The sequence below is a fragment of the Pelodiscus sinensis genome, chromosome 17 (genome assembly GCF_049634645.1).
Source record: "Pelodiscus sinensis isolate JC-2024 chromosome 17, ASM4963464v1, whole genome shotgun sequence".
NCBI classification, from domain to species: Eukaryota; Metazoa; Chordata; order Testudines; family Trionychidae; genus Pelodiscus; species Pelodiscus sinensis.
In genome coordinates, this window is record NC_134727.1 from 8,166,168 (window position 1) to 8,185,142 (window position 18,975).

At 49.7% G+C, this 18,975-nt stretch overlaps 1 protein-coding gene across 6 annotated transcripts in view; it reads left to right on the top strand.

Moving 5' to 3' along the window:
• LOC102454521 (rho GTPase-activating protein 7-like) overlaps positions 1 to 18,975 on the top strand; it is a 163,002-nt gene that overhangs the window by 133,736 nt on the left and 10,291 nt on the right. For all 6 annotated transcript variants that reach the window (XM_075900170.1, XM_014569855.3, XM_014569856.3 and 3 more), the window contains 5 exons: positions 745 to 961; positions 3,248 to 3,362; positions 12,332 to 12,541; positions 13,351 to 13,568; positions 18,604 to 18,777. In XM_075900170.1, the coding sequence (XP_075756285.1) occupies positions 745 to 961; positions 3,248 to 3,362; positions 12,332 to 12,541; positions 13,351 to 13,568; positions 18,604 to 18,777 (934 nt within the window). The remainder of the gene's footprint in view (positions 1 to 744; positions 962 to 3,247; positions 3,363 to 12,331; positions 12,542 to 13,350; positions 13,569 to 18,603; positions 18,778 to 18,975) is intronic.

An 18,975-nucleotide genomic window follows, 5' to 3' on the forward strand; every position in this document is an offset into this window, starting at 1 on the left:
CTCTTTTTATTAACTGAATTCATTATGATGCAGCAAGAACACGTTCTGGAGGCATATGATGTTGGTGCCTCAAGTTTTTTAATGACAGTCTTTTCTGACACCTGGAAAAGGCATGTAAATGTTAAATAAGCACAGTCTTTGAAAACAGATTACATCTTGGGTTTTGTTGTATTACATGACTTGACTTTGACATGAGGAACATGTACCCTGCTCCCTCCAGGCAAAGCCTTGATTACTGGAGTACTAGTTACTTATTTCCTGTCTGTAGAATATGGAACAATATCCCAAATCTCTAGGTAAAGCTGGGGTTTGTAGAAATTTTAAATAAAAAAGCTATTTTTTAAAGTGATCAACCAAACTGCTGTTCCTGTTTAGCCTACCCTGGTGGGCACTCTGCTTCTGGAGTTATCCAGGAAGAACTGTCCTTTAATAACTCCAGATGTAGACAAGCCCTTATTTGTGTTTTGATCAACCTTATTTCAGTTTCTTAAGTCTGTTAGGCAGAGCTTTAAGACCAACTGAAATAAGCCATTTGCCAACCTGATGTAGAGGCTTAATTTAACTGGCTTTACTGAACTGGCCTTTTAGGTCTCTGCCATCTCTGAGGATTGTTCTGTGATCCTGGATATGGAAGAGCTGGTGTATGGAGTTGATCCCTTATTTAGAGTCTAGTGTGTCCATTGTTTTATTTTAATGATTGATATTATCAGACTCTCATGAGTTTCTCAATTCTTTGGTCTTCAGATTTGCCAAAGGATCAACAGTTTCATGCAGTGCAGGCTGCCATTCTTCTGCTCCCAGATGAAAACCGAGAGGCTCTGAAAATCCTTCTCTTCTTTCTCAGAGATGTAGTTGCTTTTGTTGAGGAAAACCAGATGACTCCAACCAACATTGCAGTCTGCCTGGCACCATCCCTGTTTCACCTTAATACCTTAAGGCGAGAGAGTTCATCATCATCTAGGTATCCTTGTCTTAACAGCTGAACTATTGTTTAAGAGCTTTTCTGTGCCATGTTGACTCTGCATATAGGAAATGAACCAAACACTTACCTTGTCTGTTAAAAATCTGGAGGTGCTCCAAATTTGTCCCACGTGACAGCTCAGCCCTTAAGGGAGATGAGACTACATCACCCTTCTACTCCACTGCTTCCCTGTCAAATGTGAGACCAGTTTTAAGGCCCTTTTCTTCAAAGCCCTAAGTAGTCTGGGCCCCAGTTCTTACGAATCCACTCTTCCCTCTGTGCATGCTCTCCTTCTCCTCCTCATACACTTAAGACAACTTTGCTCTTTGAGGGTGTGTAAAGTATGCACAGCTGCTTTACTGTGCTGTAACTTCCTTCCTCAGAGGTGTGTGAAAACACCCCTACCCCCCAAATGCAGCAAGTTACAGCTAAAGTTCCAGTGTAAACAGGCTCCCAGCACTGTGAGCTACTCCCCTCATGCTGCTGTGGCTGTGATTTAAACTTAGCAGTGTAGACAAAGCCTTAGTTAACGTGGGCATGACACAAGATTCTGAAGGTGGCAATACCTGTCTTTTGTATTGGCTTAGTCCAATTCCACTAAAAAAAACTCAAGGATTAGGTTCCTTGCAATGTCTATGCCAAAGGAGTTAGCAAAAAAGCCACTTGTTCTGTACTTTATGAAGTGAGGGTGAGAATAGACTTCCTAACAAACTTTGCTTTTTATAATTCTGCTTGTACTCGGGAAGCACGCAATGACTGTGTTACAGAGAAATGGGGAGGTAGAAGATATTTATTTAAGTAGGCTTCCAAACTCCTGTTAGTATTTACATATAAAAATCCAGCTGCAGATTCAAGCTTCCAGACCTAGTTTCCAGCTCGTTACTAATTCAGGTACTAACTCTGGTAATATGGATGCTAAGGGAACTGTGTGATTTTAATTTTAATAAGCAACAATATCTTAATTGTCTAACACTTACTGGCAGTTCATATGGTGATGAAGTAACTTCTAGGTAGAATCAGTATTGTGACCTCTGAGCATTTCATTTTGGATCTAGTTTAGCAATGCAAGGCCTTTTTTGTTTGCTATACAGTATGACTGTGCTTGTGGATAAACTTGTTCTGAGGGAGGAAAAGGCTGTTTTTCTTTTGACAAAAACATTATGCCCTGTCAAAGCAGATACTTCATCATCTTATGCAATCTAATGATAAGGATAGAAGTTCCATTTAGGTGAGGAAGTGTGTCACATGCATGGTATTTGTGCATTTCAGGTTTAATGACACTTTGAGAAAAGTAAATAGAGATAAAAATGTTAAGAATTTGCTGTTAAGAAGCACAAAACATCTCGAGATGCATATCTGCCTATAAAGCAAGTCCTGTGATGCTCAGAAGTGCTAACCCTAAAGCTGAAACAATGATAGCGTTGCAGATCATAGAGAGAGAAGACGTGCGTGGAGCCAGGAATGTGGCAGAGTGATTGATAGCTTTTTCAATTGCAAATCCTGACCAGAATTAAGCAATCTGTCATTTTTGGGAGCTTGAGATTCATAGTTGGAATGGTTGGTACCATCTGAATTTACTTTTAACTCTACATTGCAACAGCAAGTAGCCTAAAATCATTTTAGAAACAAGGATGCTTTGAACCTTAAATTCAAATAATTAGTTAATATTTTACCTTTGGATTCAGTCTTCAAAGGGACATGCTCTAAGGAATAGTCGAGGGTCCTTATTGCCTTCTCTTTTTAAAGTTGTTTCATTGGAATGTTCCAAGATAAAGCTATTGTGAGTGTTACTGGTGTCCTATAACAATTATGTCCTGGAAAGAGGCAAAATGCTGATAACGTGAGTTAGCAAGATGGCAGTGCTTTTCTGGATCTGATTGGATGAGCTCAGAATTAAGTCTTTAGTTACATCAACAAAGAGAGCTCATTCATTTCATAGGCTAATCTTAATTACTTTTCAGTAAAAGAACTTATTAGCTTGTAAATTTTGATAAGCCTCAGTTGCACTAGTGTTCCTTGGTATCTCAGTCTACCATTTCTATGAAGCTTACTAGTCACAATTACTGTGGCTTTCCCATTGTTGTCCCTGGCAACAAAAGTGATGACAGAATTTGTTTGGTGAAGTTGTTCATGTACAGAACTCGTCATAACACACAAATTCAGACACCAGAGTAGATGAGAAAATTCCCTACAGCTTCCAGGCTGTGGTGATGTGCTTCTCCTCTTACTTTTTTGATTTATTCTGCTATGTCTTTAAAAAAAAATCCTTATTTACCTTCTCTCTAGATCCAGCCAGAGGAAGTACAGCCTGGGAAAACCAGACCAGAGAGACTTGAGTGAAAATCTGGCGGCTACCCAAGGCCTGGCCCACATGATAATGGAGTGCAGCAGACTCTTCCAGGTCTGTCACTTGTTATAACACCTACTGCATTACAACATTGTAGGAAGTATTGTTAGAAAAGTGAATACAGGCAGTCCCCGACTTACGCGGATCCGACTTACATCGGATCTGCACTTACGAATGGGGTTTTTCTTGCCCCGGAGCTCACGGGCGTCGCGTCGCCACCCGTATCCTCCGGGGCGAGAAAAGCTTCTCCCGGTCTCCCTGGTCTGCTTGGGGGGGGTCCAGCAAAGCTGCTGGACCCCCCCCAGCAGACTAGTGACACCCGAGCAAAGCCGCCGCCTGGGCTGTCCCGCTGCGGGCGTGCTCCAAGGCTTTGCTCCCCGTCTCCCTGGTCTGACCAGCAGACCAGAGAGATGGGGAGCAAAGCCTCGGAGCACGCCAGCAGTGGGACAGCCGCGGCGCACCTGGACTGTCCCGCTGCCCGCGTGCTCTGTGGCTTTGCTCCGTGTCTCCCAGGTCAGCAGACCAGGGAGACGGAGCAAAGCCGGGACCGCCCAAGTCCTCCACGCCACCCCCATCTCCCTGGTCTGGTGGGCAGGGTGGGGGGTTAGCTAGTGTCGCCCCCCGCCCCCCCCCCCCCCCCCCCCCCCCCAGCAGACCAGGATTTTCTTGCCTACACCTGGGGAGCAGCTGGGGGCTGCGGGATTGGTCCCGCAGCGCCGCTCCGGACCAACCCGGCAGCACCCCAGCTGCTCTGCCCCAGGCGTCCTGATTCAGCCGCTGCTGGTCAGTTTCAGCAGCGGCTGACTTGGGGACGCATGGGGCAGAGCAGCTGGGGTGCTGCTGGGTTGCTCCAGTAGCGCCGAGGAGCCGCGCTACTGGTGCAATCCAGCAGCACCCCAGCTGCTCTGCCCCAGGCGTCCCCAAGTCAGCCGCTGCTGAAACTGACCAGAGGCTGACTACAGGAAGCCCAAGGCAGAGTTGCTCTGCCCCAGGCTTCCTGGAATCAGCCGCTGATCAGTTTCAGCAGCAGCTGACTTGGGGACGCCTGCGTTTCTTAAGTTGAATCTGTATGTAAGTCAGAACTGGCATCCAGATTCAGCCGCGGTTGAAACTGATCAGTTTCAGCAGCGGCTGACGCCAGTTCCGACTTACATACAGATTCAACTTAAGAACAAACCTACAGTCCCTATCTTGTACGTAACCCAGGGACTGCCTGTATACCAGTGAAATGTTCCAGCCCTAAAGCTTAAGCTGGGCATGCCTGCAAGTTCTTTGCTGCCTGTTGGCGAGAGTAAAAGTCCTTTTATTTCTTGAATTCCGTCTAAAAGAATCCAGACTACCCCTGAAGCAAACCCTGAAGGTTTATTTTTATTGAGGATGAAAGTTTTCTCTGGGTCAAATTATGATTCACCATCCTGTTGCTCTTAGTTCTGCTTCCAATTCTGAATGCTTTAGTGTGGTATCTGTGTCCCACTGACCTTAATACTAGGAGCATTCTTTGTATTTGCTAGAGAGTACTTAGCAGTTTGCCATCCGTTTCCTTCTTCCTGTGAGAAACCCGGTCTTCCATGATTGATCTGAGTACTTGGGAGATGGGCCTAAGCCATAGAGGCTGAGGTGAAGTTTAGGTTTTCGTTCAGCCCCACAATATCGAGACTTCAGAATTAGGGCTCTTTTTAAGACAACTCTATAAAGAGTTTACTTAAAATGTCCCATTTCTGTGCAGTTCTTTTCCCCGACTGGCTTGGTTTTTTTCCCCGACTGGCTTGGTTTAGGACCACTTTTCTAAATGTATTACCAGTTAGGCAGAGAGAGAACTTGGTATCTGGCAGTGCTCACTCCACAGTCCTGTCCCCAGAAATGTTCTGTGTATCTAGCACGTGACTGACATTGGAAGAACACTGCTACAATCTTGAGCTGAGTGTAGCACGGTGCAGGCAGTGCCCAGCCCCTTCTGTGTGGGATGCAGGGCTCCAATGATAAGCACGTAACATCCTTCGCATTGGGAAATGTGAGTGTTCTCCCTTGCTGCCTTCCCCCAGGGCTCCAAGCTAATTGCATCCTCTCCTCCCTAATTTTGACTCTTCCCGTGAAGGCTGCTGTCAGTACTACAGAGCAGACTTGCTGGCGGCTGGTTGCGCTCCCCCCACACTGCTAACTGGTTTTCATGTGGGAGTCTACAGTTATGCTGTTTAGGCAAGAGCTGGATAAGGATCAAGAAGCAGTCTGGCATCCAGGCACTTTTGCCACTCCCTTGGCAGCATTTGCATGTGTATTAATTGGTGCCAGGCTGTCCCTTCCACCTTGGTGCTGAAATGGCTCCTTGGAAAAGCTTTGGGCGAGAGGGGCCCAGAGGAGCTTTCTGAAATACCTTTGCATGCCAAGAGGGTGGGATGTTCCAACTCTTCCAGCCTCCTCCCTTGGCTTAGGTGTGCCACACTCAGCATCAGCCTGCATTTGAAGGGTGAGCATGGGAAAGAAAGTGTGCAGCATGGGGATGGGGAGAGGGGAATAGAAAATGGATGGGGTGGGGAGGGAAGCTGCAAAGAACGGAGGGAGAAAAAGAGCCAATGTTCCCTCTAATCTTTTCCATCCATGTGCAGAATAAATTTTTTGTGATGTGCACCAATATGTATGAAAATATGCACCACCAATAGAAACACAAAACCTACCTGTGGGTGCTCTAATCAGCTGGGCAGCATTGGAATCTCTCCTAAGTGGCATCACAAGCGCACAGCTCACCAGGAGCACTGCCTGCAACAGACTCTGGTGTATAACATGTATTAACGCAGGAGGTAGTGAAAGTTCAGGGCTCCTTTCCCGGCTACTGGCTGTGTGTGACCTTGTGTTGGGCAAGTCACAGAGGCCTTCTGATGCAAACTCCCAATGTAGATTCAATATGTCAATGTCTTGGTAAGCCCCACACAAGCAATCCCCTTTCTGAATTGGGGCAGGTTGTGCCTGCGAGAGGTTTGCACTGGTCTCACTACCACAGAACAGCCTATGACAGCGTTTCCCAAACTACGGGCTGTGTCCCGGTACCGGGCCACGGGAAAAATAATACCGGGCCTCAGTGTGGCTGCCAGGGTGTTCCGGGCTCACAGACTGCCTGTGCAGCGCTGGGTCCCCCAAGTCCTCAGCCGGGCTGGGTGGATGCAGCCGTACGTTTCAGGCTCCCGGCAGAGGTATAGTGAGGGTTACCAGGTGAGTTCTTATTGCTGGCTGCCAGGGGATTTGGATATGGGCCGCAGGGAAGCAGGGTTGGGGCAGTGGAGCTGCCCGGGGGAGATAGGGAGGGGAACCGGCGGGCGGAAGCAGGGCTGGCCGGGGGGGGGGGGGGGGGGGGGGGGGGCCGGAGCAGCTGGCCAGGAAAGATGGGTGGGGTGGGGAGAACCGACCAGCGGAAGCAGGGCTGGCGAGGGTAGCAGGGCTTGCCAGGGGAGATCTGGAGAGAAATGGCTGGTGGGGACAGCGGGGCTGGCCGGGCGGCTGGGGGAGAGAATTGGCCAGCGGGGAGCAGGGCAGTTCAGGGCGCACGCAGATTCTGAATAAAAATGTAAAAGTAGTACCTTTTAAATATCCCCACTGCTGACAGTGAGGTTTAAAGGCACTACAATGTGTCAGAATGGAGAGAACCCGGTGCATTCACCATCCACAATGAGAATATGGATAAAAAAATTCCAAAGATGATGTCTGCTTTCTGAAAATAAATGAGCCCCTTTTCAATACACAATGTGGTGGTGCAGGGTTTTATTGGATTATGCTGGCCTGGGGAGGGGGGAGGCTGGCCGGGAAAGATGGGGGCGGGTGGAGAAAACTGACTGGAGGAAGCAGAGCTGGTGTGGGCAGCAGGGCTGGCAGGGTGAGATCAAGAGAAGCGGGGGAGAACTGCCAGGCTGGCAGAGGGTCTGGGTGAGCAGGGATGGCTGGGGGACGGAGGGGGGGGGGAAGCAGGGGGAAGAGAATTGGCCACAGGGAGTGGGACTGATCCGGGTGCACACAGATCCTGGGGCGCTGCCCGTCCCGTGCATGGTCCGGGCGAAACACGAAGGAGTCTGGCCTCCTAGATTCCATTTTGCCACCCCTGAGTAGTTGCAAACTGCCTGGCTGATGGACACACTCATGCAGCACGTGTTGACCAGCCAGGAAGTTAGCAACTACAAACTGATATACCTAATAATAATAATCAGGGCTCGACAAATAATACAATCTACTGTGGTGAGTAGATTGTATCCCAGAAGAGCCAGGTTCGGGCGATCTGCGCATGTGCAGATTGCCGGACAGCATGGCTGGCAAGCGGGGCTTGCCGCGGTTCAGCGAGCCCTGATAATAATGATAATAAAACGTACCTAATTAGAAAATACTGGACATTTTCTATGTCTGGTATTTTCTCTATTTGTTTCTGGACAGAACCCTCAAATACCAGGCTGTCTGGTACAAAACTAAACACCTGGCAACCCTATCCCTCCTAGTACCCTCACTCCTAGCCAGATACCCTACCCCAATCTGCTCCTGCTCCCGCCTCCTGGAGTGCCCGTGTGGTGCTGGGTCCCCCAAACCCTGGCCTGGGTTGGGTGGAGGATGCAGCGAGTGAAACAATGAAAATGTATTCATTTTTTTAATATAATTTTATATTTTTGGGCTGCAAAAAAAAGTACTTAGAAAAACCCAGGTTCCAACTAAAGTAAAAGTTTGGGAAACCCTGGTCTAGCCAGCTTTCTATCCATCTTACAGTCCACTTTTCCAATCCATATTCCCTAAACTTGCTGATAAGAATATTGTGGGTGGTCGTATCAAAAGCTTTGCTAAAGCTGGCCCTGGGGGCTTTGGGAGGACCAAAAACAACATATTTGCATATTCCTTATTTGCTTAATGAATATGCAAATGAATGTTACTGGTCATCTGAAAGCTCATGAATGGATTTACTGGTCCCCGTGTCAAAAAGTTTGGGAACCCCTGACCTATGATCATTGTGTCTGTAAGGCAGTGGTCTCCAACCTTTTTTACACCCAAGATCACTTTTTAAACAGCAGGGCAAGCCAAGATCTACCCCTTCCCTTCCCCAAGACCCCACCTCTTCCTTGAGTCCCTGCCTTCTCCATTCCCTTCCTCTTCATCATTTGCAGTCCCCAGCCCTTATTCACTCTCACTGGGTTGACACAGGAGGTGTGGGCTCTGGGGTGGGAATGAGGAATTTGGGTGTGGGAAGGGGTCGGAGTGCAAGCTCTGGAAGGGAATTTGGGTTCAGGAGGAGGTGAAGAAGGGGATGCTGGCTCAGAGAAGGGGCTCCAGGCTAGAGAGTGTTGGGGTCAGGTGGAGGGGTGGGGTGCCGAGCCAGCTGCAGTTTTGTGGATGTGAGGGTGCAGGAGTTTGGGTTGGAGTGCATGAAGGGCTCAGGGCAGGGAGGGTGGGAGTATGATGGACTCAGGACGGAGATTTACAGTGTGCGGATGGTGCAGGAGTGTTGTGGCAGAAGACTGGGGATGTGAGAGTACAAGTGTTTGGGGATGTGAGGGGCTCAGGGCAGGGGGTTCAGGTGTATGAAGGGCTCAGGGTCGCTGGGGGGTGTCGGAGTGTGGTGATGCTGTGGCCAGATATGGGCTTGTTGGCCAGGCTTCATTTTCAAATAAAATATTGTGTCCAACACAAAACGTTTCAGCATAGTCTGTCTTTATGGGAGGGACGGGGAACCTGTTTTGGGTCAGGGGCCACTGACCCACAGCCGCTGAGGGGGGATATGATAGAGGTATATAAAATCATGAGTGGTGTGGAGAGGGCAGATAAAGAAAAGTTATTTATTAGTTCCTATAATAGAAGAAGTAGAGGACACCAAATGAAATTAATGGGTAACAGGTTTCGAACTATTAAAAGAAAGTTCTTCTTCACACAGCATGTAGTCAACCTGTGGAACTCCTTGCCAGAGGAGGCTGTGAAGGCTAGGACTATAACAGAGTTTAAAGAGAAGCTAGATAATTTCATGGAGGTTAGGTCCATAAAAGGCTATTAGCCAGGGGATAGAAGTGGTGTCCCTGGCCTCTGTTTGTCAGAGGCTGGAGAGAGATGGCAGGAGACAAATCGCTGATCATTGTCTTGGGTCCACCCTCTCTGGGGCACCTGGTGCTGGCCACTGTCAGCAGACAGGCTATTGGGCTAGATGGACCTTTGGTCTGACCCAGTATGGCCATTCTTATGTTCTAAATATCAGTCAGGGACCACACAAGTAAGGTGAAAAAAACAACCCCTCCAAAAAAAACCCCAAGCCTCACTCATGTGGCCCCAACTGAGACTCCTCACTCCCCTGGCACTCCAGCCCAATGGAGTGGAGGACAGGTGGGGCTGAGCTTTAAGGACTCAGGCCAGATTAACTCTTCTGGGTTCCACGGTTAGTGAAATTTATGGGGGTCTCTTACACTCAGAGGTGGGGCCAAAAATGAGGGATCAGTGTGTGAGACAATGCTGCCAATAAGTGGGATAAGGATGGGGGATGCAGAATCTGTGTGGAAAATAGGGTATAGGAGCAAGGTGGGGGTAGGTGTCTGGCCAGGAGGGAGGGGGCAGGAGCAGGGTACTGGTGGTGGGTTTCTGGCCAGTGGATAAGAGCAGGGTGCTGGATGGGGGGTCTGGCCAGGAGGCAGGGTGCTGGATGGTGACTGGCCAGGGAATAGGGGGCTGGTGGTGGTTTGGGCAGGGTGTGGGTGGGGGTCTGGCTAGGGTGCTAGATATTGTCTGGCCAGGGGACAGGGTGATGGTGGGGGCCTGGCCAGGGGAGGGGACAGGGACAGCTTTGCCTGTACCTGAGGGTCCTGCGGCTGTGCACCAGATCCAGCGTCTTAGGAAGCATGCGTGCTGATCCTCCTCTCCCCACAACAGTGGATGCACTTTCTGAGAAATCAGATCTGGTGCACAGCCGCAGGACTTCTCCTCCACCCCACCCCATGCCACAGGAAGGCAGGCAGACAGCACAGGGAAGGAAGTCCCATGGCTACACACCAGAGCCAGTGTCTCAGGAAGTGCGCTAGCTGTTTTGGGGAGGGGAGGAGCAGCGTGTGTTTCCTGAGATGCCGGATCTGGCACACAGCTGCAGGATTTCCACCCACCCCTCGCACCTCCCCTGGCCACAGGAATCCGGCACTACCTCCATTTTCACAAGAGGTTGTAGCACCAGGGTAGGCTCTCTCTTGGGGGGGACTGAAGGGAGGCTGGGAACACCTCTCAATCGACTTGGCATGCCTCCATGATGGATGGGTTGGTGACCACGTCCTTAATAGGATGATAACGACCCAGCTCCCAGCCAGTGAGCTGGGTCATTATTTGCAAAGCATCTTGGGAGCCTCAGGTGGAGGATGTGGTTTGCTTAGCATTTGCCTAGCAGTTTGCCATCCACTTTCTTCTTCCCGTGAGAAACCCAGTCCTCTGCAATTGATCTGAGTACTTGGGAGGTGGGCCTAAGCCACAGAGGTTGAGATGAGGTTTGGGTTTTGGTTCAGCCCCACGGTATTGAGAGTTCAGAATCAGGGCTCTCTTTAAGACAACTCTATAAAGAGTTTACTCTATGTCCCATTTCTGTGCAGTTCTTCCTATACAAGCATACACACAACATCGGCCACAAGTTATTACCGCTTCTTGCAGGCTGGCAGGACTCCCTCACTGAGAGAGAGGCTCCCTTATCAAGAAGAATTCTCAGCCCATTAAGTCTGTCTTTTATGGTGAAGGAGTTGGATTCATTGGAGGGAGGACAGGCCTCCTCCTAGGGAGAGTACACACAGTTGGGGAGTGAGCACTCCAGTGTCTCATTAAAAAGCACAACCAACACCCTCACAATAATGGGTGTGAGGGCTGGCTCCTCAGCCTGGGCAGACATAGTATAAAAGATGTAAGCAGCTTCTCAGGTATGCGCCGTAAAGCAAGGCAAGTCATGTACATGCAAAGGAGATGCACTAAGCCAAGGCATTCCTTCCGGAACCTGACGCCATCCCTTGCTATGAGCCAGAAAATGCTGTAACCGCACTGCCTGGAACGTCTGAGGCTGTGCTATTCATCCAAAATTGATCTAGATAGTCTGCCCTAACCCAAGCAAGTTGGGATACTTTGCCTCAGTTTCTTTCTTTGCAGAATTGATATAAATCTTCCTAGAGGGGTTGGGATCAAATGAGTATAGCTTTCAGACCTGTTTATAGAGAGACTAAACTTTTAATGGGACTGTAAAGTCATTTGATTTTCTATGATAAGATTATATTGAAACTCTCAACACTCTGACGAGGTAAATACGCTTTCTAATTTTACAGTCGGGTCTGAAACAACTAGCCCCATGCTGCATTCTGGAGTGATGGATAAGCCAGGAACCATCATTCCCAATACTCCAGTTGCTGAGAGAGGGCAGTGGGTTTTATAGTGGTACAAGGTGTGTCGGGCTGCTTCTGATTGCTCATCATTCACAGTCTCCTTGCATTAGCAAATCCAGCTCTTTCAAGGAACTGTTCAGAATATTTGTTGCCACTTTCTCTTGCGCTTGTAACTTTTACATGAAGAGTCTCCCATAGTGAGTTCATAGGATTGTTATTGTAGTATTCTCCCAGGGTGCATCTAGACTTGCCAGCTGTCTACGCGGGCTGCTTGGATTTGCGCAAGAGCACTGATGTTCTAATGTAAGAATTCAGTGCTTCTTGCGCAAATACTTTGACGCTCCCGCTCAGCGATAAGCCCTCTTGCGCAAGATTACTTGTGCAAGAGGGCCAGTGTAGACAGGCACCTTAATTTTTTGCGCAAGAAAGCCCGATGGCTAAAATGGCCATTGGAGCTTTCTTGCGCAAAAGCGCGTCTATACTAGGCACAGATGCTTTTGCGCAAAAGCACTTTTTGCGCAAAAGCATCTATGCCAATCTAGATGCTCTTTTGCAGAAATACTTTTAATGGAAAAACTTTTCCGTTAAAAGTATTTCCGCAAAATCATGCCAGTCTAGACGCAGCCTCAGGGTAAGAATCAATGTGATAGGACTGTGCCTAAACATCTCCTCCCATTGCAGATGCCTGACTATTGCCTGGATCAATGTGGTGATGATTTATATGAACAGAATGGCCTGTGTGAAAAGGCTACTCTCACCGCCTCAGTGGGGCACTCCATGCTGATTTCCCTTGAGAACGCCATGCAGGACTTGCTGCGAGATGCCAAGGAAAAATTCAAGAGCTGGGTTACTTGTCCAAACTTGGAACGTGTGGAAGTAGCAAATAAAAAGGTAAGTCTGATGCTGGGGTGTTAGCAAAGATGGCAGTTGACAATTACTCACTTTTTAGAGCTTGGGGTGTGGTGAAACTAATTGTGTTTCTGCCTAACACCAATTCAGCAGCTACCCCAGAGCCACAATTCCCTAGTGCCTTTTATTTGTAGTCTGTAATGTCTAATATTTATCAAAGTTGAACTGCCCATTTGTGACTTGTACACCCTTTATCAACAGCACGTCCTTATGCAGGGCCATCGCTAGGGGGCGCAGGGACCAGGACACACCTGCCCACCACAGGTTTCTCTGCCACATCAATGCAGAGCACGATGGGCGGGAGAGGGCAGTGGGGTGGAGTGGAACAGGCTGATGGATTGCTCTGGCTCCTGCCGCCATGGTGATTGCAGGTGGGGGCTGACCCCTGTAGCCAGGCCCCCCATAATCTGCTAGGCCACCCTGGGACTCATCCATAGTATGGTAGAGGCGGCTGCCTCGGCTCCCCCAAGTGTAGGGAATGGGGTGGCCACCCCAACCGTCCTATGAACAGGACAGCTCTGTCCATATGTGGGCAAGACATCCATTTGATAGGAAAAAGGGGAACCTTTATTGTAGATACCAGAAACATGAGTACTTGTTATCTGTTTAGTGGGTAGTTTATTCATATTGTAAAGCCCCTTTACTACACTTTGGCTTCTAGAATAATTCTTTATATTACACACCATGTTGAAAGGCTGTCTAGGTTTCAGTTGGAAAGAGAGTGTGTTGGAAGGGGCAACAGATTACTAAATCAGCTCTTAGTAGACTGTGTCTGTTAACTGACTTCTAAGGTGGAAGATAACTATCATGTCCGGTTATGGAAAGCATCCACTGAAATAGAAGTCGGTCCTAAAGTAATCCTCCAACGCATACTGACTGAGCAGCATCTGTGGGACCCAAGTCTACAGCAGGCTAAAATCCTAGAGACCTGGGATGAAGAAACGGATGTTTATCACTACACAACAGAAGGCATGTCACCCATCTTGCCACGGGAGTATGTGGTTTTGAGGTAATAGTGATGTGAGTTTTCTCATTGGTTTCCCAAACACAACTTGTAGCCCAAGCGGTGTGTTACTTCCCTAGATTTCATGTGACTCAAAGGGGGTGCAACCACCTCTCTAATTATCTGTTACTGTGATATTATGATAGTGTGGATTATAGTATTCAGTCCCATTTGCGAGCCCGTGTGCCAATATAACAGTAACAGTCTTCCCCAAAGAGCTTACTGACGTAGTAGGAGGCTTACATTAATACGATTCAGAAGTTGTTTCCACATTCCTGCCTCTTTTCTAAAAATTATAGCAGAACTGCAAATGTTTGTCAAAGCTGTACAGTCCCACCCCGTGCGAGAATCCTTGGTTTGTGTCTGGGGAAAATGTAAATTCTAGTCCAGTATGTACAAACGACAATGTATGGATCCTATTCTATCACTTTTTTTCTAAGGAGGTATAGGTGGAAGACTTGGATTGATGGGGGTTTTTCTCAGATCAGCTTACGTGATTTAGACCCCTGAATCTGCTTGAACAGATTGTTGTGTTCATATGCAGAGTCGTTTCATGTGGATGCATTGGAACACTTAGGGCAGGGCTACTTAACTTTGGAAGCCACAGAGGCCACAATGCCAGAGCACATGCCAAGGGCTGCAACTTAAGTGTGGTTGCATATTTATGCAAATATTTATGCAGATGTATGCAAATAGCTTGTTTCACACTGACAGCCATGAATACAAAGATTAAGGCAAGACTGCACAACACACAGGCCCCATGTAAGTCAGTTCTGCTGATATTAATAAAATGCAATATTTGCCTGATTTCCACACACATGACAACACTTTTAATGAGCAATGATAGTCCAGGAATGTAACTACTAAAACACCCATCAACAGAAGACTGTTATATTTACTACTTTTGTAAGTACAATCAGTGTGAAGTTAAAGGCACCGAGGGGAGAAGTGGCCTGTCTAGAAAAGGAACTCAGGAACCCTGCTTCCCAGAATCCCTCCCTTTCCCCTGCCCACCCTGCCAAGCACCAGCTCCCACAGTCCTCACAGAGCAGAGACTGCAACCCCCAAAACTAATCAACAGACCCACTACCCACATACAGGAAAGGAAAGAAGCCAGAAATGTTAATGCCCAGTTCCCTGCTGTAACCCAATGCACCCACCCCTCCCCCAGAGCCAGGTACCCTCCAGAAACCCCTCAGAGCCAGGCACCCCAGCCTCCCTGCTTCAGCCCAATGCCCTTCCCCTCCCCTAGAGCCAGGTACTGCCTCCCCCACCGCCCCAACCCTCTGCTCCAATGCCCCATCCCTCCCTCAGAGCCAGACAACCTCAGCCCCCCTGCTCTAATCCAAAGTCCTTTCCTTCCTGCAGAGCCAAGGATGTAAATCTAGCGGGGCGGAGGGTAACACCCTAGGTCTCACCGGAGCCAGGCACTTTTCCCTCCAGGCGATGGGGCCTGTGCACAGAGCGGCTGTGGACAGTCCGGGTGCGCAGCTCCAAACGTTCCATTAAAGGCACGTGCCACTGCCCCCTCCCCGATCCCCTTTGCAGGGCAAAAGATCCCGGACATTTTTTGACATTTAAATCACCATCTGGATGAGTTTTTTAACATGTGAAAACAAGGTCATGTCTGGGAAAACCAGACTTGTGATAACCATCCCCAGGCCCCAGTGCAGACCTTTCTCACTCCAGCCTCGCTGCCTGGCTCCACTGCTGCCTCGCTCTCTTGCTGCCCAGTTCTGCCACTGGCTTGTCATGTGCCTCACTGCCCAGCTCCCCCGCTGCTTCTTGCTGCCACAGCAGCTCCTGCACATGCGCTGCTGCAGCCTGGCTTGGTGCCGCACCGTGGGGCTCCGCTCGTGGGGAGGAGCTGCCACTGTGGCCAACATGTCAGGCTTGTTCTGCTGCTGCTTCTTGCCACCCCACCCCTACCCCCCACTGGCCGGCAGCTAGCAAAATTGATTTATACCTAGCAAAATTAATTATACAGCAAATAGAGCAATTAAAGAATCAGAGATCCTGCAGACAAACAATAGGGAAGTGGGGATTTCACCATAATTAAGAAATGAGGATTTCACAACCCCATCTATTGATAAATAGTTTATCTGACAGAATGCTGTCAAGTTTTGTTCTTAACCATCTTAAGGGCTGTGTCTTTTATCTGGTGGTGATTGGGTGCCAGCAGGACAGGGTTTCCTCCTTAACAGCCTGATTACTCTACTCTAATGTAATTTAGATTGATTGTGAGGATGTGATTTCCTGCTTCTCAGCTAATGGCTGCTTGCTTTTTCAATCTGGCTTCAGTAGAAGGCTGTAGGCTTTAGCCCAGGGGTGAGTAACCTAAGATCCAGGGGCTGGATGTGGCCCCCAGCTAGCCTGAATCTGGCCCCCAAGGCTTGGGGCTCCTCCCCAGCATTGGGGGAGCCTATGCTGGCACTCCAGCCCGCCCACCTTGGAGCTGGAGCACCAAAATCTACTAGCCTAGGCCCCCCTCAATGAGAGTTTTATTTATTTGCTTCTCACTTGTGTGGCCACCAACTGATTTTTTTTTTTTCTGTGGGTCAGTGGCCCCTGACCCAAAAAGATTCCTCATCTCTGTTTTAGCCCTTATAATATGGCTACAGAAAAAGGTCTTCTCTTTACACTTACAGGTGCACTGCTGCAGTTGTACCACTGTAGTGCTTAGTGAAGATGCTGTCTACACTGATAGCATTGAAAGTAATCCACCTCCAAGAGAGGTGGGAGCTACGTTGACAGGAGCCCTCCCGTCAACATGGCCTTTTCTCTATAGGTCAGTATAACCAGGGCTCGACAAATGCGCTCGCCCGTGGTGAGTAGATTTCGCCAGCTGGCGAGTGCAGAGGCGGACTGGCCCGGTGGGCGGTTGTGACGGACTGGCCGAAGCCCACACTACGGGCGGCGCAGCCCCATCCAATCCGCCAGCCGGCGGAGGAGCAGAGCGCTGCCGGGGAGGGGGAACTGCGGCGATTCTCAGCGCCGGGCTGCCTGCGTGCAGCTGTGGCACGAGCAGGCGGGGCGGGACGCCAGGACGCTGGCGTGACGTGGCCCTGCCGATTGTAAAGGGCCGCGGCAGCTAGGCTCTGGCTGTGTCCCCGGCAGTTGGCTGCGGCGCTCGGCGGAGCCAGGCCTCACCCCACCGGCTCCAGTCCTGCCACGGCCCCAGCCCCTCACCGGCGAGAGACCCTCCCTGCCGACTGCCCGGCTCGCTGCACCCGCCCCGCGCCCCATCTGGCTCCCGCTGCCCATTTCCCACGCCGCCCCTGCACCCCGGATCTCCTGCTCTCCCTCTGGCTCTGTGCCACCCTTGCACCCCGCATCCTCTGCAACCTCCTGTTCCCTGCGTTCCATTCCCTGTGCTTCCACCGTACCCCACACTGCTCCCCCGATCCCTGCGTCCTTCTGCTTCCTGTTCCCCGTGCCATCCCTGTCCCCTCTTCCCCCACTGTTCCCTGCACCCTTCTGGCTCTGTGCTGTCCCTGCACCCTGTTTCCCCTGTAGGTTGGGAGTGAGGGGTGCTTGTGCATAGGGAGGGGCTGGACAGGGCAGGGAAAAGGCTGCTGTGACCCAGCAGCAGTGAAAGGGGGAGTTCACTTGAAGCGCCTTTGCTTTTATGGAGAAAAATGAACGAAAATGTATAGGGCTAAAATGCTGGGACAAAATGAAAACAAACAAAAAAAACCCCATTGCAAAATGCAAACGTGTAACAGACAACAAAAAAGTGGGGAGGAAATGTTTTGCTTGGCCCTGGGCGAGGGGAAGCGGCTGGGCTGGGCTGTGGGGAGGGGAGGAGAGGGGAGAAGGTCAGGAGAAGAAAAAAGGGGAAGGCACCAAGGGACAGGGGTGCAGGAGAGACAAATCCCAGGGGGCCAAGTGCAGACAATGAGGAAAAGGGCAGGAGGGGAGGTGTCAGTGGGGGGGGGGGGGGGAACAGGGTGATGCTGGAAGAGGAGAGGGGAAGGGCGCTGGAGGATAGAGGGAGGAGGGGAAGGTGCTGGGAGAAGGCTTGAAAGAAGGGGTGGGCATGAGGAAGGTGGGAATGGAGCAGGGCATGTGTGAGGGCACGGGCATGAGGGGAATGGGGGCAGAGGGTGCTGAAGGGGAGGGTATCAGGGAAAAAGAGGGCAAAGGGGGGCAGTGAGGGAAGGGGGAGGAATGATAGGGTGCAGGTGCCAGGAGATTCTGGGGGTGAAGCAGAAGGGCAGACACCTGCAGGGGAGGGACCAGCCTCAGAGGAGAGAGGCAGGGCAGGTGTGTAGAGGGAGATGTTAGGAGGGGGAATGAGGAGGGGTAGCTCACTTGATCAGAGTGGGGCTACTGGAGAAGCGGGCACGGGGGGAGAGAAGGGCTGGTGGAGGGGGGCAGGTCTCCGGAAGCCTGAGGGCAAGGAGAAGGGCAGGAGTCAGGACAGCAGAGGAGGGTGAGGGGTTGGGGGGCAGCAGGAACCGGGGGAGCTGATGGAACAAGGGGAGGAGACATGGCAGCAGAGGGAAAAAGTAGAAGTTTATAAGATATTTATTAATAACTTGGGTGATATTTATTAAGAACGTATTAGCAATTACTGTTCTTATTAGGAATTTATGCCATTTAAAAAAAAACACTTTCGGGGGGGGGGGGGGGGAAGGTGGCGAGTCCCTTTTTTGTCTGGAGAGTAGGGTTTTCCATAATTTGTCGAGCCCTGAGTATAACTGTGTAGCCGAGGGGGTGTGGATTTTCCTCATCTCTGGGCAACATAGTTATACCGACATAAGTGTGTCATATACACCAGGGTTTAGTTAGATCCTTCTGTATGTATTGTTCTGGCCAGGAACTGTGTTTATTCATTTGAACAGTGCCTGGGACAAAGGAACCCTGATTCATGACTAGGGCCCGAGTACATGCTAGTGCAAATAGTTTATGGCAGTAAAGAGTTTTATTCATGTTGTGCATTACCTGAGCTGGTCTCTGACCGTCAGAATGTTGCTTCACACCACAAGCAGAACATCAGCTGTGTCAAACACCCTAAAAATGCCTTTCTGTGTTCTAGGACTTGGCGAACTGATCCCCAAAATGGCACCTGTATTTTGGCAGCTACCTCAATTGACAGTGAAGGAGCTACTCTACATGGGATTTTGGCCCATGTCCTTTTGTGTCAGTATCTCATAGAACCAGTTGGCTCCCAGAAATGCAAAGTGACTCACGTCTGCCGAACAGACATGAGGTATCATTTTAGTTTGTTTCTTTACTGTAGCCCTATGGCACTTCTGAATGCTCAGCTCACTTTTCAGCCACCAGTATGTTCTGCCACATGTATTACACAGTAACACAGTGGGAGGAAATTTAATATAAGAATAATACTTAGCACTGAAGTGGAGAGGGCACGGGGCTGGGCTCTGGTTTTAGTTGCTGGCTAAACCGC